We start from the raw sequence: 25,587 nt of genomic DNA on the forward strand, positions 1-25,587 counted from the left end.
TGACATTACTCCGTCCTGTTGTACAGAGTACAGTAGCGCAATTTAGCCATAAAAGTGAACAGGGATGGAAAATGCAGCAGATGGCGATGTCATTGCCAAGTAGATGACTAAGCCACCCGCGGCCATTCCCCGCATTTTCGCAAACGCGGAGGAAGAGCACGTGATATCTCTCCTCAGCGGGCGGCGCAACCCCCTCATTCTCCTCTAATTCTCCGCTCTCCCTGGATCTCACTGTCGACGCTCCCCATGAAAGATGGATAGTAACCGGCCTGCGCCTGGTCGCGTGAGGAAGAAGAGCACATCGGCCGCCCGCAAATCGCTGTCTTGCGAGTATTGCAGTCGCCCATTTGCGCGCCTGGAACACCTCCAGAGACATCTCCGCACACGTTGAGTTACCCTCCCCCCACCAACCCCTGAAGCCTCCTTTTCGGCCCCGTATGTGCATACTATGTTTGTCATCGTCATGACCTGACCTCCAGTTTTAGACACAAAAGAAAAGCCGTTTTCGTGCGAGATATGCTCCAAATCATTTGCGAGAAGGTGAATTGATTCTTATAATTGTCTGTTCCTGGTCCCCTGGGGCTTGTCAAGTAGTAATTGGGTTACATGTTGATAGTGATCTCCTCGTCCGCCATGAGCGCCTAGTCCACCCCTCAGAGGGAAATGCGCATCACCGTGCCGAAAATAGGACAACTGCCGCTGCTGATGTATCCGCAACCCCCGCAGCCATACCCGCCCCACCTCCACCTCCGCCTCCATCCTCAAACCATGACAGCCACTTATTGAACCTGCCGCAGCCTGTGGCCACTAATTCACCTGCAGTAACCCACCCAAACATACCCGTCCATTCTGCTCAGATAGCAGAACCAGCCCAGTTCAACCCGTCGTGGGGGTATGACCTTAACCTCCTCTCGCACGCCGCAAGCCATGTTGCGCTCGAGGGCCAGCAGGAGACACTTGAGCCAATTCGCAAAACACCTGTGCAGGAAAAGCAAATAACTGGTAACTATGGCGTGGAGCCATCTCTACTGGACCTTGCGGATCTAGGGGACCCGGTCCAGGATTTCGGTGTCTTCCTAGAAAGCGTTGGTCTGTCATCCGATTGGGACTTGGGGATGTTTTCGACGGCAGGTGAAACGGAACCTATACTCCCTGGGGTAATACCACCCCCCTCTTTTGATCCAAAACACCCGATGAATCCTCCAAGATACAACAATGGAGACATTATAGGCGACCAGCGCACCTCCACAGAAGACGCTCCATCTTTTTCAAATTTTGGATCCCGCCTCCCCTCGCTCCAACCAGAGTCTCACGACCCGGAGGATCGTCTTGGGATCCCCGATGAAATCGCCCAGACTCGGCCGGCGTGGGATGTGTCAAATCAAGATAGGCAACTTTTCATTGCCCGACTAGAGGATTTCGCCCACGTACTTCCCAAAGGTTTTGTGCCTCCGTCAAGACATGCACTGTCTCGGTTTTTTGCTGGCTATATCAATGGCCTGAACGAACATCTTCCCTTCATCCATGTCCCAACACTTTCTGTGGCTAGATGCCCGCCTGAGCTAAGCCTCGCGCTAGCCGCTGCCGGCTCTCATTACAGGTTCGAAAATAATCGAGGAATCGATCTTTTTTACGCTTCTAAATCAATTCTTCTTGAACGACTTCGACGACGAGATTCTCGACGAGTGCCTCAAGTACCATGGGGATTTGGTGGACCCAGTCCTGGTGTTCATCGCTCCCGAGCCTCGTCCTCGATTTCTAATCCTGGTAGTAGCCCATTCCAGCAGCCATACATATCTGCTGTGGATGGTGCCACGTACCTTGGCGAAGATTCCGTTGCACAAATGGAAATCATCCGTACTTTCCTCCTCCTCACTGTATTTGCTTCATGGGAAAGACATCCCGAATTGCTACGCGAGATACTTGCGCTTCAAAGCACCCTTGCCAGGCTTGTTCGCGATCATGGCCTTGTCGAATCCACGCCAACATCGGACGGGATAAGCTGGGAAGATTGGGTTCACCGCGAAGCTGATAGGCGAACCAAGCTTATTGTTTATTGTTTTTTCAATCTCCATTCCATTATGTACAATATACCTCCGTTGATTTTGAATTCTGAGCTGAAGCTCAACATGCCGGGACCTGCTGAAGAATGGAAAGCACCCAATGCAGCTCAATGGCGCCGGTTGCACCGGTCCCGTGTTGAAGGGGATACTTCATTTCAAGAAGCTTTTATGAAGCTTTTTATCAAATCGCCGCAGTCGAATGGTGTTACGCCTATATCCCCATTGGGAAATTATGTTCTGATCCATGCAATAATTCAACAAATTTTCTTTGCCCGGCAGCTATGCCTATCATCCCCTCTGATGTCTGGCACTAGCTTACGACCCGAAGATCTTTCAGTCTTGGACTCTTCTCTGAGCGCATGGAAAGCTGGTTGGAGGCGAACTCCGGAATCAAGTATCGACCCTCAAAGCCCGGCCGGTCCGATCGCATTTACATCAACTGCTCTTCTCGGCTTAGCGTATATCAGGCTGCATCTGGATCTCGGCCCCTGCCGCAACCTTGTAACCCAAGACCCAGTTCAGATTGCACGGGCTCTTAAAGAGTCACCACCTGTCGTGCGGAACCCAAGGCTAACTATGGCGTTATTGCATTCCGCACATGCCCTCTCGATCCCAGTACGACTAGGGATAGATTTCGTTGCAAAGACTCATTCGTTTTTCTGGAGTATACAACATTCAATTTGCAGTCTCGAGTGCGCATTTCTGCTCAGCAGATGGCTTCTCGCAATTCCTGCCACTCAATCCGACCAGCGGCTATCCGACCATGAGCAAAAACTACTCTTGTGGGTAAAGAGCATGATGGAGGAGACAGATATGGTTTTCAATATGGCCAATACGGGCGAGCTGGACTTTATAAATGACCCACTCAAATTGAAGGAGCTTAGTATCGCCGTTGTTCGCGTATGGTCGAGAACTTTCAAAGGAAACACGAGCTGGCCCATCGTGGACCTCATCGGGTCGAGTTTAGAGGTCTATGCCGATTTGCTGGAGTCTTAGAAATGTCTCTACATACTCAAGTTACACATAAACAATCTCTTTCTACTTTCATTTATTCGATCTGGGTCATACCTTAGTTGTGATACCCAAAACACCCCGATGCCTACAGTCTATGGTTCTTGAATACTTCACGTTCGCCTACGCCTTTCTGAATAAATTTAACATGTGAACACCCAGAGAAGGTTTTACCTAATCGATTTGCTCTGCTGCTGGTTGACACTCTCTCAACTTACCCGTCTGATTGGGCGCGGCATCAAGTGCCGTCTTCCTCCCATACCGTCCGCTCTACCTACACCTCCTTCCCTCTTCTCGCCTAATTCTCTCGATTGACATGTCTCCTCTATTACTGGTCACGGCGCCTAGCGTTTTGCTTTAAGAGGCTATCTGGGTTGAGTATCTCCATCAACTTCTCTGAACGATATACTAAGATATCTCCCTCATTGTGCCACATCTCACATCATCATTATTCAAGAAGCAAATAAACGAAGATGCGAGAAGCAATGCCTGCCTCTTAGCTGTCTGTGCACATTCTGAATTGACCTATTCTTCTTTTGATATAAGGCATGGCATGTTCTCCCTTCCAAGAAACCTACCTCGTCCCGATCGGGCCTTTTATAAATCCGTTTCTTCCTACCTCACTAATATCGAATTTTTTTCGAATTTTTTTCTTGTTTCTTTTCTCCTTTTTTTTATTTTTTTTTATTTTTATTTTTATTTTTTTATATATAGCATAATACCCCAAATATCTCCCTACCCAAAGGAACCGGGGATGACGAGAGCGAATTTTTCTCCCTTCTTATATATGCCTCTCAAAAGGAGTATAATGACGAGATGTGGTCAAGTGGAATTGACTGCAAACGAAAAAATGGACCCTGATATTTTCTCCATTATTGTTCCATTCCTATTATCTTTTTATATCTCTTATGGTATATTTTTATTCTCGCATGTTATTTATGGCCCGTTTGAATCGGCTGCTGCACGGCGGCCATAAAGAGAATTAGCTAGGAAAAGCCAAACGAAACAGTTGGATTTTGTTGGGGTCGGTTGAGTAAGGAAAAAGGGGCGATGTTATTTTGCTCTTCTCTTTCTTTTCCCCCCTTTCAAGGTGTTGGGTAAATTCCTTTTTCATTTCTTCTTTAACTACTATCCTTCTTATATTGCGTTAACTCCATGCTCAGCTTCCATCCTCCCTAACGAGGGGAATTTATATATATATATATATATATATATATTAATCCTTTCGCCACAGTAACAACGCCACCCTGACATATTTCATATGATTTAATAAACTACGGCTTTGGAGGAAAAGATGAATATCAGAAATGGCTGTAACATTTGTAAGGCATCTCAGGCTGCATAGTCTTCTCATGATTCATTCCATACAGAGCTCTACATGTTAAGTTGGACCGTCAAAAACCAACATAAGGGCAGTCATATCTTCGCTGCGAGGTGGGATATAAAGACCAATCACAAAAAACCTCTGCTAAAAAAGGTCCAATAAAAGGACTCATCCATCGTCCATCATCATCGTCCCTGCTTTTGCCGTTGTTTCTTCCCATCCATCCTCAAAGCTACGCTCGTCGGCACAAACCTGAGGGCCGACATCGACTTTTCCAATTCTGCAATATCAGGCCCTTTGTCATTCGAGTTGCCATTGGAGTTAGATTTGCCCATGGTTGTTGCTGCGACTGTCCTTGAGGGAGCAGATTTCATGTGCATTGGTAATTGTATACTTCCTGCGGGGTTACCTAGGTTTGTGCGGATGGTGGTATCGTCGTTGATGCTGCTGTGGTCCGGTAGAGGCGCGACGTTACTAGGATTTTCTCCTCCTGTGGATTGAGACAGTTTCCGTCGTCTCAGGCGGTTTTCATGTTGTGTTGCGTTGGGTACTGAGACACGTCGGCGGTGGGTTGGTGCCATGCCTCCCCTGAGCATCGAGTTGTATTGATCGATACCAGTGACGACGATGGAGAAATTATAAAACTATTCAATTTTAGCGGCTTGTGGGGTTAGTTGACGAGTTTATTAGGGGAGGGAGGGGGCTTGAAGATTTAGAGTCGTCTTAACATTTTTCTATTTTTCTCTGTCTATTTTACGCATACGGTCCTGATAGAATAGGTGAAATGAAAGGGGGTAGATAGTAACTCACCCTCGGGAATTGATGCTTGTCGATAAGATGGAGTCTTCTTTTCTGACTTGTCGAGCATTTCCGATCACAACCTTCAACAAAACATGAGAACTACCCGTTCAGGTTAGTTTCAATAATCATTACAGTGCAGATTACGTGAGAATTAAAAAATGAAAATAAAATATAAAGTATCACCGTCTTTTCGCCCCGTTCCATACGCGAAGCAATGAGGGGATCGTGGAGCTCCTCGATGTGCAAAGTAAGAAAATGAGTAGTAGGGAAATTCTTCCCGCACTCCAAACACCGATTGGAATGCGCTTGCGCATAATGGACTTCGTAGTCTTCATACGTCGAAAATGAGATATGTTCCCTATGAGGAGGCAACGAGCAACGCATCACTTCCTGATCTCCATTCTGGTCGTCTAAATGGACCTGTTTCCCAGGGGGGGAAGTTTGGGGGCCCATGGCTGTAGACGGTATGTGAGAATCCACAGGCGAACCTGGCGGTTCAAATGCCAGAGACTCTTCTCGTGAGCGTTTGGCCATTGTTTAAAATGGAGAGAGATCTTAGTCTCTTAGTAACAGGTGGAAAACGGAAACAAGCAAGTACCGTGTTTATCGCTCGAATTAGGTGCCAATCCCCATGCCCTCTCTGAAGGGCGCTCCGACGACACAATGTGAGCACTCTTATTTACCACTGTGGCGGTTAATACGATCGATTTGGACGAATGCAAAGCCTGTTACTCAAGTTAACTGGCGTCGACTGAGATTGAAAGGGACTAAAAGAAGTATTGAGTAATTTTCAATCAGCAGAATACGGAGTGTATGTGACATGTTGATGCGCCAGCTACAGATATGACGTAGACTCACGTGATGATAACGATGATGACTAAACCCAATGTACAATTATTTGAAATCAGATATTTCGATATTTGCCCCTCCTCCGTCTCTATACAAACGACTTTTCACTCACATTTCAGTTGAGTGATACCATAAAATTTAAGCAATCGACCGAAATTATACTGTCTCACCCGCCATGGCGCCACCAAAGTCCAAAAATGCCGTTGGACTGGGGAATAGTTTGATGAATGATCGTTTCGGGAAGGGAAAAGGTAGTGATCGCAAAAAAGCTTCCTATAGCGCTGCTGCTGTTCAACGGACTGGTCCAAACGGCGAAACCTATATTACGAACCCAAATGAGGAGGCATCATGGGTTAAAATGCGAAGTATCACCGAGCAAGGTGCTCTGGATGAGTTTCTCAGCACAGCAGAGCTTGCCGGCACGGATTTCACGGCCGAGAAACTGAATAATGTCAAAATCATACATACAGATCAGAGGAATCCTTATCTACTTTCTGCAGCTGATGAAAGGGCTGCAGTCAAGAAGCATCAACGGAATCGTGGCAGATTGACAGTTCCCCGTCGACCGCAATGGGACAAATCAACAACCCCACAACAGCTGGATAGAATGGAGCGGGAGAGTTTACTTGAATGGAGACGAGGGCTTGCAGAGTTACAAGAACACCAGGATCTACTATTGACTCCATTTGAGAGGAACCTGGAAGTTTGGAGGCAGTTGTGGAGAGTTATTGAGCGGTCAGACCTGGTCGTGCAAATTGTTGATGCGAGAAATCCCTTACTCTTCAGATCGGAGGACCTGGAAAAATACGTGAAGGAAGTTGATCCTCGGAAGCGGAACTTGTTATTGGTAAACAAGGCAGATATGATGACCGAGAAACAGAGAGAAATATGGGCGGATTATTTCGAAGAGCACGGTATCAATTACAAATTTTTCTCGGCCGCATTGGCCAAGGAGAGCCTCGAGGCGATGGAGTTGGCTAACAAAGACATGGACAAGGATGTCTCAGAGGAGGAGGAACTAGCTGATAATACAAAGAGGTTGAACATTGACGATGCAGAAGAGGATTCCAGCGAAGAGGAATCGGAGACTGATGAGGGTGGACCACTCCCCAACCTCCCTAGATCGCGCACGCAGATTCTTACGATTGACGAACTTGAGGAACTCTTCCTTACAGCTGCACCGCACATACAAAAAAACGAAGGGGAGAACGGGAAACCCAAACCAACGACTGTTGGTCTTGTCGGATATCCTAATGTTGGTAAATCCAGTACAATAAACGCCCTCCTTGGCGCGAAGAAAGTATCAGTATCTGCCACGCCGGGGAAAACCAAACACTTCCAAACACTCTATCTCTCACCAAATCTCCTCTTGTGTGATTGTCCCGGTCTGGTCTTCCCTAACTTTGCAACAACAAAAGCGGAACTTGTCGTAAATGGTGTTCTACCGATTGACCAGCTTCGCGAATTCTTGGGCCCGGCCGGTATTGTGGCCAAACGCATTCCAAAACCCTTCTTGGAAGCTGTGTATGGTTTTAAAATCAATATGCGACCTCTCGAAGAGGGAGGAACTGGAGTTCCCACGGCTTCCGAAGTTCTTCGTGCATATGCGCGCGCCCGAGGCTTCGCCACCACCGGTCTTGGCCAGCCTGACGAATCCCGCGCTGCAAGATACGTATTAAAAGACTATGTTAGCGGGAAACTCCTGTTCTGCCACCCTCCACCTACTTCCGAATCCGAAGTTGAAGCTGGGAAGAAACCGATCGATCCGGCAGAGTTCAACCGAGAATTATACGATATTTCCCATCTACCTCCAAAGAGACGTGACGCTCTCCTTAATCAGGGGTTAGCGCCCTCCTTGTCCGGCTATGATGAGTCGTCTAGCCACGCTGATACCGATGCCGACACGAACGACGACACCTTATCGCTCCCATCCTCTATCGTTTCTCACCCGCAGGGTGCTCGCTCGCGGAACCTGGACACTGGCTTCTTCTCGTCAGTTGGCTCAGGAGGAGCGGGACATGTTAAAATGCCCTTCAGTTACCAATATACTGAACAAGGTGCTATTCAGAGACAAAAGGAGCTTTCTGGTCGAAAACAAAGAATGATGGTTGCGTTAGAGAACGGGGTTGATCCTTCGGAGCTTAGCAGGGCTGGCAAGAAGCACTTTAAGGGTGGGAAGAGAAAGGAAATAGAACGAAGGAAGAAGGCATTATCTAAGACAGGGGAGGAGGATTTCTATTAGATGGTTGATATAACGTAGATGAGGGACAGCAAGCAGCCTTCTTACTATGGTTTTTATATTTTCTTCTAAGTGTACAAGTCCACTTTCGCTTCGCGAGTGTTCGTTTCTTTTGGATATACGAATGGATGAGGGTTAGATCTAAAACGGCGGGGTTAATGATTATACTTGCATTTTACTTAGTTATTAGCAATCCTATTTACATTCGTCACTATTAACATGATTATTGTTGCTATCAAAGCCCAATGGTATCTGCGTACATACGAGATGATGATCGTTTGCGAAAGTCGTTCGTGCGTGAATAACCCTTGGGATTTGTAAATAAGAAATCGTTCTTCTATCAAATTTGTCTATTATCTATTATTCATAAATCTATCCTGAAAGGTATTAGATTTAAAGTTGCCACAAACGAATGCCACAAACAAGATGAAGACAAGGATAACTAGTAAGGATATGTGGTAGCTTGAGATTCCTCACTACTAGCTTTAATCCTCACACACACTTGCACTTTAAAACTCTAACTTTATCCCACTGCTGGCATTATCCAATTAGTAATTCGTGTGGTTCCTTCATGGGTTGTTCATCATTATTCCACTGCGTCTAGGTCGATCGGTATTCTTCGTTCTGTTCGATGTTTGTTTCATCGTTGCCTGCTTCGCTACAGTCTCGTGTCGGGTCGTCGAAGGTATTCATTCCCGACGGACTCCTTCAACCTCAGGAGCGGCATGTGGTCCCGGCAACTACTGCTTGGAATCGCCTGGCTAACCAGCTCTGTGCGATTGACGCCCAATTGGGCACTGTCTGCTTGACTAGTGATATTCCATGTCGATGAGGTTCCGGAGGAATTAATTCTCGGGCGACTCTAGCAATGCTAGCGGACTATATTCCCGGGACTGCCGTTGAGAATCGCCTGGCTGATCCTCTCCATTCGACTGTTAGTAGTTACGATAGCACCCATTTGACAAGCGGCATAGCTCCGCGTTGATCCGCTTCTAGAGTATTTCCTTCTCCTCAACGGGCCATCTTAGGTACGGGGTGAGCTGTGGTCAGGTTTGAATTCTTGATCATTTTGGCTGTTTGGAGGAACCCTGACATAAGGAAAGGTTGATGTTAGCTCTGTTTATCGGCAGATATAGGGAGGCAGGCAGGCAGGCAGGTGAATTATCATTTCTGTATCTTCTAAATATTTCTGCAACACTCTCACCCAAGAGATTCTAATATCACTCATCTCCAAATTCAATAAATATATATCAGAGTTTCTCTGTCATAGCACAAAAATAAAGCTAGAGAGATAAAGAATCTAAATATAATAGTTTCATAATAATTGAAGAAGTATTTAGTGTAGATGTATCAGATTGAAGTTGATGATGTCTTTTGTATCTAATCCGTACGCATAGCAATGAGATTTTGAGTGTTTTGAAGATCCGAGGCTTCTCATTGGTTGATAATATTAGTCAGACTATGAGTCACTAATCTGAAAGTAGTTAGTAACATATTGGGGATGGATGTTAGAGGATAACGCTATCTAAGGTGAAACTATATGTACCAGCGCCTGCTGGTAGAAGGGCCGATCAACCGCGGGACCCCCAACACCCCCCCTCAGACCAGCTATCACAGAGTACAGTACTTCCTCTCAGTGACTCTCTTCAGTGGCTCCCCACAATGGCTCCTCTTAGTGGACTCAGTTAGTTCTAGAGCTTACAGGACTTCTAGAGCACACTTCTGAGATATCTCTTAATACTGTTAAAATGTTCAGAGTATTTGTTAGGAATTTTTAAGTCTATTCTGAGATTGAACTCATGTATGTTGATCACAGTGAGACTCATGCTCAACAGTCTCATAATCTGTAGACTACTGAGATAAAAGAGCTCAATTATCACCAGCACCTGCTGATAGAAGAGCTGATTGTCGGAATAAGTGTTACAGATGAATATGTTGAAGACATATAAATCTTATATGTATCAAGATCTGCTTGTTATCTTATTCATGCACTATCTAATATATCTATTTCATACAAAAGATAGAGCTATTTATAGTAAAATATATGTGTGAGTCAAGAGAGCTAGTATAAGTAAGTATTAGACAAGTATTGTAATAAGCTGATAATAATAAGAAATATTATAGTAATACAATATTGATAATATTCAGTAGTGTATAATCTCTTTTTTCTGATACACTCTCTTCAGCAAATGTAACATGTAAATGAAAGTGTAAATGAAGCTGTAATAAAAAGAGTGTAGATGAATCTATAGTAAAAAGAGTGTAAATAAATCTATAGAAAAAAGAGTGTAGATGAATCTATAGAGATTATATTAAAATAGATTATTTATTCTGCTTATATCTTAATAATATCTGATATATCAACTAGGCTTAGTATCTTAATGAATTCTGTATATTTCTAGTATGACAGAGTCTTAGTGAGGTTATTCACTGACATCTGAGCTATAGACACTCAATCAACTGTAATATCACTGAATTAAACATATTCTCAAAGTCAACTTTCATATATATTAATATAACAGAGCTTTACAATTATAGAGAAGTCTTTCTTTATAAAAATATCAATAGTTTAATAATTATCACATTAAATATAAATCTTATAGTCAGATTTAAATTAAATATATTGAAAGAATTTATCTCATTAGATAGACTTCTTACTAACTTATAAGATAATAATAAGCTCAGCTTCTATAATAGATGTAGTTATAATTATCTATCTATTTGATTTTCAATCAATAATCTTATTAAATAGTGTGAAGATATATTCTTATATAGAGCAGTCAGCATCACCACGAACTCAGTCAATTTTTTGAATAAGAACCCGCCGATAGATTCATTGAAAAGCTCTCAATCATACAAGCATTCTGACCCCATCGCCGACTGCATACCCTGTGTGGTGGTGAAGTTATCCAGTCAAATGTGAACCGGACATTGTTCAAAACTCCTGTGTGAGATTATCCCTCATTCTCCCCTACCACACCACAACCCCGGGCCAAAGTGCCATACAAATTGTAAGGTGAAGAGACCTAGTCATATGCACTAATCTTCTCAATTTTGAAAGATCTCTGATCTGTAGTTGTGAAGATATCTGAGAAGCAATCTCTGTGAAAACCCTGTTCATCTTTGATGTTTCAAAACACCAATGCCAAGTTTCATTCTCATACCGCCCTTTCTAATCTGGCTCATCCTCAGCAGAAAAATACAAAAAGATATCTCAGTGATAATATCAAGCATATAATCAACAGTCACTTCTAAAGTGCAATCTTCATAATCTGTCTTCAGTGTATCTAGACATCAATATCAAGTCTCACCCTTGTACCACCTCTCTCAATCTGGCCCATCTCTGATAGAAAAGTATAAAAAGATACCTCAGCAACTGTACTTAATACATAATCAGCAGACATAATAACTATAAAATCAGTATATCTCAAGATCTGACTGAGTCTTTGATCCCTGCACAGTCAGATATATTAAATCTAGTTTTAATATCTCAATATTCAATAGATTCTACAAGAGATTGAGAATAGCAATACTAGATTTTTATTGAATTTGAGAATTAACTCTATATTAATATAATCATTGACAAAGTCTTCTATTTTAAGATATAAATAACTAGTTTCTCTACATCTCACTGACAATATTTATATTATTATATAGAAACAGACTTATATTCTCTATAATATCAAGACTCTGAAGAGAGAAAGTCTTGATAGAAGATATACAGTAGTGCATATCTTAGCAGTTTCTATCTCATTCTTCTGCAGCAGTTAATGTAAAAAAAAGATTTTAGAAATAGTTTTTTACTTCTCTTGAAAAAGTAAGATGTTTTTCTCTGGGTTTTATATAATATTCTTACAAAGAATTAAAAACAGAGTTATTTTCTATCATAATTTTATATTCTTTTAAGTAAGAATTACTTTTTCAGTGACTGAAGAGCTTTTATTAATACTTAATTCTTTTTTACACTCTTTATTAACTGATTTGAGTTGTATACTTATTGTGTGAGAAGAATTGAATAATTTAGAATAAAATTAAATAGTTTTAATCAATTTCTCTGCAAAAAATTGATTTATTTTTTATCAGTTTTTCTCTTAAAAACTGTCATATTATCTGATTTACTATTAATTGATATTATACTTTTCCTCACTGTATCTCAAGAAAGAGATTGTAAAGATTTTATTGATTTATCTTAAAAATCAATTTTAGTTTATTAGATTCTCTTCAAAAATCTAATCTAGTTACTGAACTAGTGTGAAAAAAATCAGATATTCTATACACAAAAGTCTGTTATTCTTCTTTTGAAATAGTCTGATCAACTTTTCAATTGAAAACAGACTTAGAAATCTCTTAATTGAAACAGTCTGACCAACTTTTCAATTCAAAAGAGTTTAATAAATATCTCAATTGAATTAGTCTGATCAACTTTTCATTGAGTAAGAACAATGAGTTCAAAAGTACACTCAGTTCATATGGAAAAAGATGCTTTCTCAAATACTATTTCTGAGATTGAAATTCTGAAGAGAAGAAAGAAAGAAGAAATAGAGAAATAATAAGTTCTTGAAATACAGAAACTTGAAAAAGTAAGTAAAATTCTTGAAAAGCAGTGTCTGAGTGAGATGAATGAAGAAGTTCTATTAATTCTTCATGCTCAGACTAGATAACTACAGAAAATGATCAAGTTCAAACTTAGAATTTCAAACACAGTTCAAAAAACTTTGAAAATTTCTAATACAATCACTGACTCTTCAGTTTACTCTTCTTTCTTTTCTACTTCTTCTTCTTCTTCTTTAAATCAGAAGAAAATATATGCTCAAGCAGCTGAATCTGCTGTCTCTAAACCTGCTATCTTTAAATCTGCTATCTCAAAACCTGCTCAAAATTCTGAGAAAACTGAGAAGAATACTGCTCATACTTCTAGTGATAGAAGAGTGAAGAAAAAAATGTAAAAAGAGAAAAATCTTCAAATCTTCAGAAATAGAAGACTTATTCTCAAAGTCTCAAATCAGAACATATTGCAGAGAAATAAGCTAAACTTAAACCTTATTTTCAGAATTAGAAATGAAATCAATCAGCAGTTCTTTTCTCAGTTAATGACTGATATTAAAGTTTAAAAATCAGTTATAGCTTCAATTGAGTCATTCTTCTTTGAAAACTTCATCATTCTGATCACAATGTCTGAATTCAGTGCAGAATTCCTTATTCAGAATGAGAATCTCTGAAAATTAGCAGTAGAATCTTTATTAAACACAACAATTCTATCTGAGAGAGATGAAAAGTGAGATAAATTCATTCTTTATAATATTTCAGTTGAAATTTTTAACTGTGAAGAAGAAATACTACTTCTCAAAAATAAATTAAAAGAATATAACTCTATTCAACTGAGACAAGAGCCTGTATAACTAAATTCAATTAAGTTCAGATAAAGCAGAAGAAATGCCTCTATTCTAGTATATATAAAGATAATTGAACAGTCAAAGATCTCTGAAGTAAGAGTAGCAGATTTGAAAATGAGAGTTCATGAATACAAAGACTTAAGAATGAATCTCAAAGCTCAAACACAGTGTTCAAACTGTCAAAGATATAGACACTTTACAATCTTCTATTTCAGAGACTCAAAATATGCATTCTGTATCAGAGATCACAAAACTAGTGAGCATAAATATAAAACATGCTCAAAAAGAGATGAAATATGTCAACACACTCTGCTTAAATGCTCTAATTGCAAAGAAAAACATGCATCTAGCTTAAAAGAATGTATGTTTGCTTCAAGAACTCAAAAGAACTGAAGAAAAGACAAAGCTCAGAGTAAATCTAGAACTGAAGAGAATAGTTAAGTCAGTAAACTCATAACTGTAAGCTTAAAAAGAAGAAACTCTTAACTATCTAAGTCTTCAAACTTCAATTCTTCAGCTAAATGTAAATAGAATTTAAATTCTCAAACTTCTGTTAAGATTAGAGAATTGAGAAATGACTCTGATAATAAACTAGATATAATGCAAGCAGTTGAGATTTCTACTTTTCAGAACAGTTATAATCTACTATCTGATAATAGTGATTAGATTCTACTCTACTCTCTTTTAGTATGAATATACAATAAAAATAATAAAAAAAGTTTAAAAACTCATCAAAAATTACATTTATTCAAAATAATGTGAATAGAAACTCAAATTGTATTTATTCTTATCTTCAAATTACATTTGAATAAAAAGTTGATTTTATACTACTTCAGGAGCTGAATTTTGATACTGAGTAAAAATATGTCATTTTTCATTCAAGCTACTACTGCTTTTTATCTCAAAAGTCTGAGATAAAGTCAAGAGTAGTGATCTATGAAAGAAAGAGATTAAGATATCAATTTAATCTAAGATTTAATATCATGTCTGACTCTGATATTCTGGTGAGTGATATTATAGATAAAGAAAATGAGTTTGATACTATACAGCTTATAAATATCTATAATGAAAAGTCATTGAAGGAATATAACAATATCTGAACAATTAATAGAGAATTTCTGAACATAACTCTATTAAGAAACTCTATAATTGCAGAAGACTTCAATGCACATCATCTCTGATAAAATTCAGAATGTAAGAGAGCAGTGAGAGCTGATAATCTGATTAAATAAATCTTTGAGCATTCAATAGATTTGATTAATAAGTCTGATCAATAAACATTCTTTAAAAAAGATATGAAACAGAAGTCTATTATAGATCTAATCTTCATATCACAAAATCTAATGAAAAGAAGACTTATAAACTGATTTATTAATTCAAATGAGACATCAGAATCAGATCATGAGATTATTCAATTTGATATTAAACTGAGTGAAAAATAAATGAGTGAAAATCCTCTTCTCTCTAATCAGTATAACTTTGAAAAAGCTGATTGAAAAGCAGTTGAAGAAAGCATAAAACTGTTAAAATCTGAAAGACAGAATGAGTTATATTGAAATTCTGATCAAGATATCTCAAATGAAATGCTTAAGAATAGAGTGAAGCTTATTACATCTATTATTCTAACAAGTGTTAGAGATAATATTTCAAAGAGAAAATCTTCTGAGTATTCAAAACCTTGATAAAATAAGAATATCTCATCTAAAAGGAAAGAATTAGCTACTGCTAGAAGAGATTGAAAGAATAATGTAATATCTGATGAAGAGTTCAAAGCTGTCAGAAATGAATATTTTTCAGATATTAAAAGAGCTAAAACAGACTGCTGGAATAAATTTCTTGAAGAAGCATAAGAGAAGGAAGTTTTTAAAGCTTTTAACTATACTAAAACAAGAAGTGTAGCAAAACTTTCAGCCTTAGAATATGAGTTTCAGAATAAATCATATACAGCAAACTCTTTTGAGAAAAAATGTCAAGCTTTCATGAGAATTCTCTTTCAGAACTCATCAGATTCAGATTCAGATTCAGAGGAACAGAATATATTACTTCTCAACTATATTAATGAAAATGACTGAGAATGGTCTGATCTTACACAAGATGAATTAGAGTCAGCTATCTTCTCAAGTTCTGTTAAAACTGCTGCAGGTCCTGATTCAATTAATCACTTAATTATTCAAAATACATATTCCTACTTAAAGAATGAATATTTTGAGCTCTTTTTCAATCTCTTGAAAAATGAATATCATTCTGAATGCTGGAGAGAAGTCACTGAAGTGATTCTTACAAAACCTAATAGAAAAACTTCAATTTCTAAGTTATATAGAGTAATATCTCTATTGAACTGCCTAGGAAAGGTTTTAGAAAAGATAATAGCTACTCAACTATCTTTTATAAACTCTATAGATGATTCTCTTTTATTCAGTGAATAAATGAGAGATAGAAAACAGTGATCTGTAATTGACACTGTTCTCTCAGTTGTTCATGATATTCAAATAGTAAAGCATAAGCACCTGGTCTCAACTGCAGTTTTTATTGATATAAAAGAAGCATTTGATCATGTTTCAAAGTCAAAGTTAATTCAGACATTGAAGATATTAAAACTGTCACTTTCTCTAATAAAATGAGTTAACTATTTTATATCTAAAAGAAGTATACAACTCTTCTTTGATAAAATGAAACAAGACAAGACTGAGATAAAAATAGAAGTATCACAGAGATCTTCAATCTCACTCATTTTATTTGCAATATATACTGCATATCTATTCAAAAATAGAAATATGAGAATAGTGTGATCTTCAAGTTATATGAATGATATTGATCTAGTCTACAGCTCAAAAACTATCAAAGAGAATTTAAAAGTAATTGAAGAAGCTGTAAAGAAAATCTTTATTAGAGCAGATATCAATTAAATTCAATTTAATATGAATAAAACTGAGTTAATTCATTTCTTTTCTAGATTCAATGAGAAAGAACTATCTCTAACTCTTTTAAATAGAGAGATTAAACTCAGTGTAAATGTCAAATGATTAGAAGTATGATTAAACTCCAAGTTGAATTTTAAATATCACATTCAACAAAGAACTGTCAAGACAGAAAGACTATTAAACAACATAATCAGACTATTAAATACAGAGAGAGATCTATCCTTCCAGGCTATGAGACAGTTATATATAGCCTGTATTACATCAGTAGCTGATTATGAAGTTCAAGTTTGATGAAATAATTAAGAGAATTTCACTGAACTCTTTCAAAATCTGTAAAACAGAGTCTTGAGAAGAATTCTGAGAGCATTCAAATCATCTTCTATTAAAGCAATGAAAATTGAAGCTTTGATTCCTTCTTCTGCTATTAGATTTGAAAAGGCCTGTATAAACTATGCTCTGAGAGTTGTAAAGATGAGCTTAAATCATATAATCAGAGAAAGAGTCTCTTCTTCATTTTCATCAATTAACTCTGAAAATGAACTGGATTGAAATAAATTTCTTGATTGAAATAAAAATAATTCTTCAAAGAAAATGTCTTCTTAACTGTACAGACTATGCTCTCTGATTAAAAATCAATTTTCTTTTTTAAATGTTGAAAAAGTTGATTATGAGAAGTTATCTCTCTGAAGAGAAAAGCTTGAATCTCTTATAGACTTACAAATAAGTGAACTATCAAAAGAGAAAGAATATGAACAGCATTTGAAGAGAATTTCTACAATCAATATAAAAGACTCTATTCTGATTTATTCAGATAGCTCAAAAAATGAGAACTTGAATAGATTAGGCACAGGCATTGCTTATACTGAAGATAATATCAATTTTATCTCAGATTTCTGAAATCTAGGCTCTGAATATGAAGTCTTTGATGCTGAACTATTTGTAATAGTGAAAGCTTTCAAACTCATTGAAATAAAATCTCATAAAAGAGGAAATTGTTTGAAAGAGATATGAATATTCTCTGATAGTCAAGCTGCTTTAAAAAGACTTAGAAATAGTCAGATTCATAATAATCAAATGAATCTTGAACTGATCTTAAACTCTGTTTTAAAAATTCAAAGAAGAAGAATATCAAAGCTGATAATTCATCTACACTGAGTTCCTGCTCATATGAATATTCATGACAATGAATTGGCTGATTCAGCTGTAAAAAAGAGTGCAGAATTAAGCAGATCTATTTAAAAAATTATGTCCTGATCTTTTATAAAGAGAAAAATAAAAGAATCTTGTTTAGACAAGTGAAATGAAAGCTGGCAGAAATAAAAGAAGAGTATATATTATTCAAGATTTGAAACAAAACTCAAGTAAAAATCTTGTTTAATTAAATATAAAAAGAAAATATTCTCATCTATAATACAGCTGAAACTAGAACATGGCTATTTCAAATCTTATATACAAAGATTTGATGATAGATTTGACTCAATAGAATGCTCATTCTGCAATACAAATGAGAATTCTGAGTATATTGTAATGCACTGTGCATTATACAATAGTCTCAGAGCTAGATTGAAAGAGAAGTATGATCTAAATTAATTAAATATGAGATTCTTATTCTCAACTGAGACAGGAATTAAATACTTAATAGACTTTCTATCAGAAACTCAAGCAGCTACAAGAAAATGGCTAAATTCAGAATTATCTGAATATGAAGAGAAGGAAATCAATCAGATATAGTCTGTTAAAACAGCTATATACTATCTTTTAATAATTTGTTTTATTACAGTCTTTCTTTATTTTATCTTTTTCTTTCAATTTCTTTCTGTATATCTATTTAATATGTCTATCTTTAAGACTGTGTTCTCTTTTCCTTTGTCATGATATTGTCAAATGATTTCAAAGTATGAGACAATGTTAAAACACTGCAATTTGTAAACAGTTTTTGTATTCTGAGCTGGAATTTTCTGATTTTGCATATCTGAAATTGATGAATGTATAATAGTTAACTTTACAGATATAGGAAAAACCCTGAGAACTGAAAGTTCTCAGGTAGATGTCATAGTCTCTGACTGCATACATCTATAATTGAAGAATAATAATAATAATAATTATATAGAGCAGTGATCTGAATTATCTGTGAAAGAGATATCACTGACAGCTTTAATAATATCAGATTTAAGATTAAGTTGTAGAGATCTGTCAATGTTATTATTATATTAAATAGTGAGATTCTTTATATTATATAGATAAGATATTATTCTATTCATCTCTGATAAGTAGTGTTCTGATAAATTTATCATGAATATAGCTAGTTTACTCACTGTATATATAATATCAGAGTGAGTTATCACTGCTGAGTAGATACAGAAGCTGATACATTCTTGATAATAATAAATTTTTGCAGATATGACTGACTTGTTAAAAGACTCTAACAGAGTATCAGTTAGTGAGGTATATATCTTACAGATGTGTGTAAGATGATATATATTAACTATCTTATTAATATAGACATTCTGACATAGTCAGAGCTTCAAGTTAAAATGATTATATATTATTCACATATTGAGAAATCATTTCAAATCTCTCATCTGTCAGATCTTGTAGATGTTTTTAAGATCTTTAATTAGTTAATCTCTTTCTTTTAAATCTTCTCATTGTGATAGAATGATGATATCATTCACATAGAAGAAGATAATTAATCAATTATTAAAGAAGAGATATTGATTCTCTGATATAGAGATAAAGTCTAGTATTCTTAATATTGAGAATAGTTTATTTAATCAGAGAAGAGATAATCTGTATAATTTATATAATACTTATAGAAGTTTTAGCACATGATTTATATACTTCAAATTTTGCACTCTCTTCAACTTTCATCATTCATCAGGTAGTTTCATATATACTAGCTCATTGATATCACTATTAATAAAGACATTGATTTTATCTAGCTATTTCATATCTAAATTAAATACTGCAGTTAGAGCTAACAAGATTCAGAGATCTCTGACAGCTAGTGTGTGAGCTTTTATAGTGAGAACTGTGATTGATTGAAAATCTCTGTGTACACAGATATGAGCTTTGTATTTCAAAAGAAAATCTTCATCATTGAATTTGTATGTCATTCAAAAGGTTGCTTAAGCCAGTGTACGATTACAGGCGTACACCGGCTTCTTATATATTGTAATATTGTACGCTAAATTAATTAGCGGCCGCTATGGCCCCTTTACACTCATATGTGTACACTAGTAGTTCAGAAGCGGCCGTGTTATTATCCAACAGTTGTACATTCTTCTGAACCACATCCTCTCTCACCAGATTCAGTCACGCCCACATGACCATATCATATGCCCTAGCTTCATGTGGATTAGCTCACCACTAGCATTTCATGATCATGTGACCTATCCCTGATTCGGCTAGTGTTCTGTGTACACTCTCACAAAGAAACTTCTACTATATTACATCACTCATTCACTAACTTTTCTCATTCTTCAACCATCTTCTTCATCATTCTTATCATTGAATGTCATTATCATTCAAGATTCCTACTTCTTCTCCTGTTCAACTCTTTCTATCTGTTCATCTATCATATCATACATATTTCTGGCAATGGCCCTCTGTTCCCACAACAAGTATCATCATAGTACTCATACTGAGCAGTTTGTTAGCAGTAAGTGTAACACATTGTGAAACATAATCAGGACTTATTTATCTTCTAATAATCACCAGAACAACATATTATTATGAATGACACACCTTCTTCATCTCCTTGTACATTCTCAACTGTTTCTTCTTCTCAGCAGGTTTCTGATCATGTTTTCTGACACAATTTTGCATAAATGCAGATGCTGATATGTTTATTTTTATTTATATAGAATCTTCACATGTTAACAGATCTGTATCTGTCAATGATAGTGAACTCAATGTTGAATCATTGATTAAGAACCTGAAGAATGTGATAATGAAGAAATTGTCTGTGTCATGTATGACTGAGTTTTCTACATCTCTTTCTGCCTCTTCTGTTTCTTTCTCTGCTGCTCCCTCTCAAACTTCTACACCTGTCTCTGTATCTGGTTCTCCCGCTTCTGCTATTCCTGTTTCTGTGACTCTCACTCTCACTACTTCTGCTCCCTCTGGTTTTACTGTCTCTGCTTTTGTTATCAGCTTTCCTCATTTCAAGAAGATGTTATATAGACTTGATGAATCATATTTCTCAGTATATACACTTCTGCTCTTCTTATCAACCTCTAGAATAATCTATTATACAAAGACAGTATACAACACAACTATCTGAAGCTCAGTCACAGATATCAATTATTATGTTTATTTTAAATATTCATGATAAGACAATTGTCTATTTATCTCAGAGAATCATCTTTTCTCTCAATAGTATTAAAATTGTAAGTCTTTTTCTTTTTCATCTTTTCTTTCTAACACTGATTTTTCTGTTCTTAGAAAAAATTGTTATGAGTTTTACTGTGTATAAAGTTATAATATTCACAGATATCAAGAAACTTTTTATAACTATAAAGTTCAATATTACAGAGATATCTACTCTAATGAATTTCTTCAGAATAATAGATTCATATCAGTCTATTCTCTGATATCTGTTATCTGACTTTGTGATGCAGGTGAAAGATATCCATGTTTTCAGAAACAGAAATATGAATGTCATACTCTTTTACATCTGTGAGTGTAAGGCTTGTACATCTTGTCTGAAATATCATTGTGAGAATAAGTTATTCACACACTGTATTCTGCTTTCTGCATTTCTCTGTGTCTCTCTCTCTCTTTCTGAGAAGTCTTATATGTGTTGTAATTATGTATACAACTCTAAGATCAGTGAGTGTTCATTCAGTACTATTCTCATCTCTGATTTTTTGATTTTTATATACTAATAATAGTTCTTAGTTGCTCTGATGTCAGAGATCATTCTAATTAAAGATAATAACACTGCAGAGACTACTTTCTTTCACTCTTAAGCTTCTCTTATCACTTTCTCTTTCTTCTCTGCAGAGAAGGTTGTATACACACCAGATTATAAGTATTCAGTTTCAGATAGCTCTCATTATCATTTATTCAGTTCTGTGTCTTCTTCTTCTTCTGTTTCTTCTGTCTTCATTCTCTCTGCTCTGACTTCTGAATCTGCAGGTCTCACACTCTTCTTCAATTTCTCTACATGTACATGTATGCATTTCTATATTAGTATTTCAGTCAATCTTGTGATAAATGACATTAATGTCATACATAGAGCAGTAGAGAAATTGAAGATATATACAGTGTTATTATAAGAGTAGCTTACAGCTCTTGAATTTCTTACAGATCTTGAGTTTTGAGATTTTCTTTGTTTTTAGCATTTTTCAAGTGATGTGATGTTGGAAATAGATTAAATATATGATGTATGAAAATGAATGAGATGTGTATGATAATATTTGTCTTTTACAGTCAACTCTTACAGTTGATGATTAATTTATTATCTCTATTCTTTTCTTACACTTTTTCTTTATCTGCTAGTCACTACTCTTATACAACCTCTATATAATACAGTGTTTAATGACTAGGTTCAGCAGCTTTCATCTTTTGTAATTCTGTCTCATATATTATACTGTCTCTCTTCACCTGCTCAGATCACTACAGTGAATAACTCATTGAAACTAATCTCATCTGATCTCTGAGCATTCTCAGGAGTTGAAATGACTTAATCTCATGCATTTATAAATGTTTCAGATAGTTCATTCTCTGTGATCTCTGTGATTGAACTGATATAAACAGTTGAATTCAACTCTGAATTTCTTTTTCTTCTGTAATCTAACTCATGTATAAGTCTGCTGCTCTGAGATCACTCTTTACTGTATTGTGTTCACTGTCTGCAGTGTGTTATTATATAACTGACTACAGTCTTATCACTTATTGAAGTGTAGTGTTCATCTGATTTCTTTATTACTTCTCATTCTTTTCTTATAATCATGAAAAGATTGAAATAAGTGAGATCTTCTGATTTATAAGTGTCTATGATTTCTCTTACTTCATAAGACTTTTTAATTATAAGTCTCTTCTTTTTCAACACTGATGATAGTGCTGTAAATGACTATAATCTGCTCAGGTCTTGTATCTTTGCTTTTATAAGTTATGAATTATTGATTAAGTTATATAAGATTCATTCCTCTGATTCTTTCAATGCATACATTTTCAGAGAATATGATTTGAGTATTTTATATAACTTAAATCATCTAGATTGAAACTTCTCAGAACTCTTATTGTATATGAGAACTTACATTTTCATCTTGAGACTCAATTTCTTAATAAGTGAGTCTTATATTCTCTTCAATTGAATTGCTCAGTTCAGGAGTAACTTGTTAGCTTTTATGCATGTATGACTGATCTCTTTCAATCTTGATTTCACATTCACAACTGTTGCATCTGCAACTGCTACTACTGTGTCTGTAACTGCTGTTTCTACTGCATCTGCAACTGCTGTTCTTACTATGTCTACAACTGCTTTCTCTCTCACCTTTTCTGAAGCATTCTCTGAGATGCATAGATGCAATTCATACAACAGGTAGAATGATGAACACTTGAAGACTGTATACTGTTGAATCTATGTGATCAACAGCACCTGTCTGAGATATTCATTTCATAGTCTCATAGACTTACTCACTAGATATTTCATCAGCATGTTGCTCAAGATTTTATTCAAGCATTTCATCTTTCTGTTTATTCACAGATAATATAGCATTGTTCTACAATATCTTATCTATAACTGACTCATGAAATGCCTCACTACTTCTTCTATAAGGTTCACACTGTTATCAGTTAGAATCTCACACAGCATTTCATAGTTAACATAGATCTCATTATATAGAAACTTCATCATCATCTTCTCTATTATCTCTGAAACTGCTTTCACAACTGGCCAGTCAGTAGTGTAATCAATAGCAGTGATTATTCATTGATTTTCATTTGATGTTCACAGCAATATATCTATGAGATTCATTTCTCATTGTTTGAACAGTTGTATTATACACTTCATCTGATATTGCACTTTCTCATATTCTAACCCTTTCTTAGATTCTTTCATGACCTGGCAATTCAGGCACTTGTGAGCATATGCCTGAATGTTCTCAGCCATGCTTGGCCAGTATACTCTTGATTTAAGTACACTCATGAGTTCAGAGCTTTCTAAGTGACTGAATTCCTTGTGCATGCAAGTCATCAAGTCACATCTAAATAAAGATTCTAGATAGAGAGCTTCTGTGTATTCTAGATTGTGATAAAGCATAATGTCATTTTCATTTCTCAATTTTCTCAGCTTGAAGTTCAGAAGCATCTCTTCTACTACTCTCATAAGATGCTTATCATCTGACATCTTATTATTCTTCAAGTAAGAGATTATAGTATTCACTCATTCTGATTCCTTGCATCCTCTCAGCACATTTAATACAAACATTTCTTATGCCTGATTCACAGAACTCTCACTTATGAAATCAGGTCTGTAACTGATTGCATCAGACATTACAGTGTCTGATCTCTTTTAGTATTTGATATGAAGATTATACACTTGAAACTTCAAGATTCAACATGCTAAGCATTTGAAAGATTTTATCATTGATTATAGATAGATGAGACTTTCATGATCTGTGGTCACTGTTGTTGTATACCTGTTGTCAATATATCTATTTCACAACATCAGTGTGTGCTTGATTACTAGCAATTCCTTTTCATACACTGAGTAATTGAGCTCAGTGCTTGATAGTTTTCTATCATTGTACATCACTGAGTACAGCTTGCTATTCTTACTCATCTGTAGAAGAGCATCTTCAATAGCTCATTCAGATATGTTTATCTTAATATAGAAAGATTTATCATAATCTGATTAAATAAGTACTGAGAATGTTATTACATATTCTCTCAGTGTGAGAAAAGCCTCTTCACACACAGCATTTCAGATGATTGAATAAAACTTCTTCTTTCACAGATTTGTATCTATTTCTCTTAAGAGATCTGAGAGTAATACAGATATTTATATAAAATTCTTGATGAATCTACAGTAGTATGAGACTAACTTAAGAAACTGTTATACATAATGTACATTTCTCAGCCATGACTAATTTACTATGACATTCAATTTCTCTGAAATGAAGTGTATACAGTCATCACTCTCTACATATTCTATGAACTTCAACTCTTTCATTTTAAACACATACTTGATTAATTTGATATAGAGCTTATACTCTGCCAGAGTTGTAAGCACTTCATTGAGATGCTTCAGATATTCATTATATAAGTTTAAAAAGACTAGAATATTATTGAGATATATAAGATATGAGGTTTCATTCTGTTTATGAAGAATTGTATTTATCATCATTTAAAAGATAACAGGCACATTTGTCAGATTAAATAGTATTACCAGAAATTTGAACTTCTCTTATTATATATTAAACACAGTTCACAGAACTGACAGTTCATTTACACAGATCTGTCAGTATTCTGAGAGAAGATCAATCTTTGATAGATATCAGATGTTTTCAACTGTATTCAACTGTTATTGAATTCATGACAGTGAATATTCATTCTTAATCATAAGCTTGTTAAGTACTCAGTAATTAATACATATTCATCACTTCTCACTTATCTTTTTCACAAATAGAACTGAAAAGCCTCACACACTTAATAAGAGTTATATGAGATTATATTCTAGAAGATCTGTGATCTGATACTTCTGTTCTTTAAGATGTGTTTGTGACAGAGAATATGCATTCTGATTGACTGATTTTGCATTCTTTATGTTAATCTCATGTACAAATTCTCATTCTGGCAGCAATTTCAGTGAAAGATCTGTTTGAAAGACCTTCTCATACTTCTTCAGAAGCTTCTTCATACACTTATTCTCTCACTTATCTTTTATCTTGATTTTCTTCACTTTCAGATTCTGTATAATATACAGAATACTTTCAGATAAGATCTTATAAATTATTCTCTTTGCTTATTAATGTAT

The 25,587-nt window shown here is 36.2% G+C and overlaps 3 protein-coding genes across 4 annotated transcripts; 2 read left to right on the forward strand and 1 right to left on the reverse strand.

The window, feature by feature from the left end:
* The first annotated feature begins 154 nt into the window (after positions 1-154).
* On the forward strand, positions 155-3,742 carry BDBG_03671 (regulatory protein). Its single transcript, XM_031721346.1, has 3 exons — positions 155-386; positions 486-540; positions 617-3,742. Exons 1-3 carry the CDS (start codon positions 254-256, stop codon positions 3,057-3,059), a joined length of 2,631 nt encoding a protein of 876 aa, XP_031577868.1. The 5' UTR covers positions 155-253; the 3' UTR covers positions 3,060-3,742.
* Positions 3,743-4,311: 569 nt separating this feature from the next.
* BDBG_03672 lies at positions 4,312-5,983 on the reverse strand. Of its 2 annotated transcripts, XM_031721347.1 has the most exons (4): positions 5,798-5,981; positions 5,383-5,687; positions 5,209-5,298; positions 4,370-5,042 (listed from the first exon to the last, which is right to left on the reverse strand). In XM_031721347.1, the coding sequence occupies exons 2-4, from the start codon at positions 5,650-5,652 to the stop codon at positions 4,584-4,586; spliced, it is 819 nt and encodes a 272-aa protein (XP_031577869.1). In that variant the 5' UTR covers positions 5,653-5,687; positions 5,798-5,981; the 3' UTR covers positions 4,370-4,583. The 2 variants fall into 2 exon arrangements, with proteins under 2 accessions (XP_002625613.1, XP_031577869.1); XM_002625567.2 differs by having other exon boundaries at positions 4,312-5,042; positions 5,383-5,983.
* Positions 5,984-6,115: 132 nt separating this feature from the next.
* On the forward strand, positions 6,116-8,687 carry BDBG_03673 (ribosome biogenesis GTPase Lsg1). The gene has a single exon (XM_002625568.2). The coding sequence runs from the start codon at positions 6,224-6,226 to the stop codon at positions 8,288-8,290; it is 2,067 nt and encodes a 688-aa protein (XP_002625614.1). The 5' UTR covers positions 6,116-6,223; the 3' UTR covers positions 8,291-8,687.
* The last annotated feature ends 16,900 nt before the right edge of the window (positions 8,688-25,587 follow it).

The sequence above is a fragment of the Blastomyces gilchristii genome, assembly GCF_000003855.2.
Source record: "Blastomyces gilchristii SLH14081 genomic scaffold supercont1.6, whole genome shotgun sequence".
In the NCBI taxonomy this organism is placed as follows: domain Eukaryota; kingdom Fungi; phylum Ascomycota; class Eurotiomycetes; order Onygenales; family Ajellomycetaceae; genus Blastomyces; species Blastomyces gilchristii.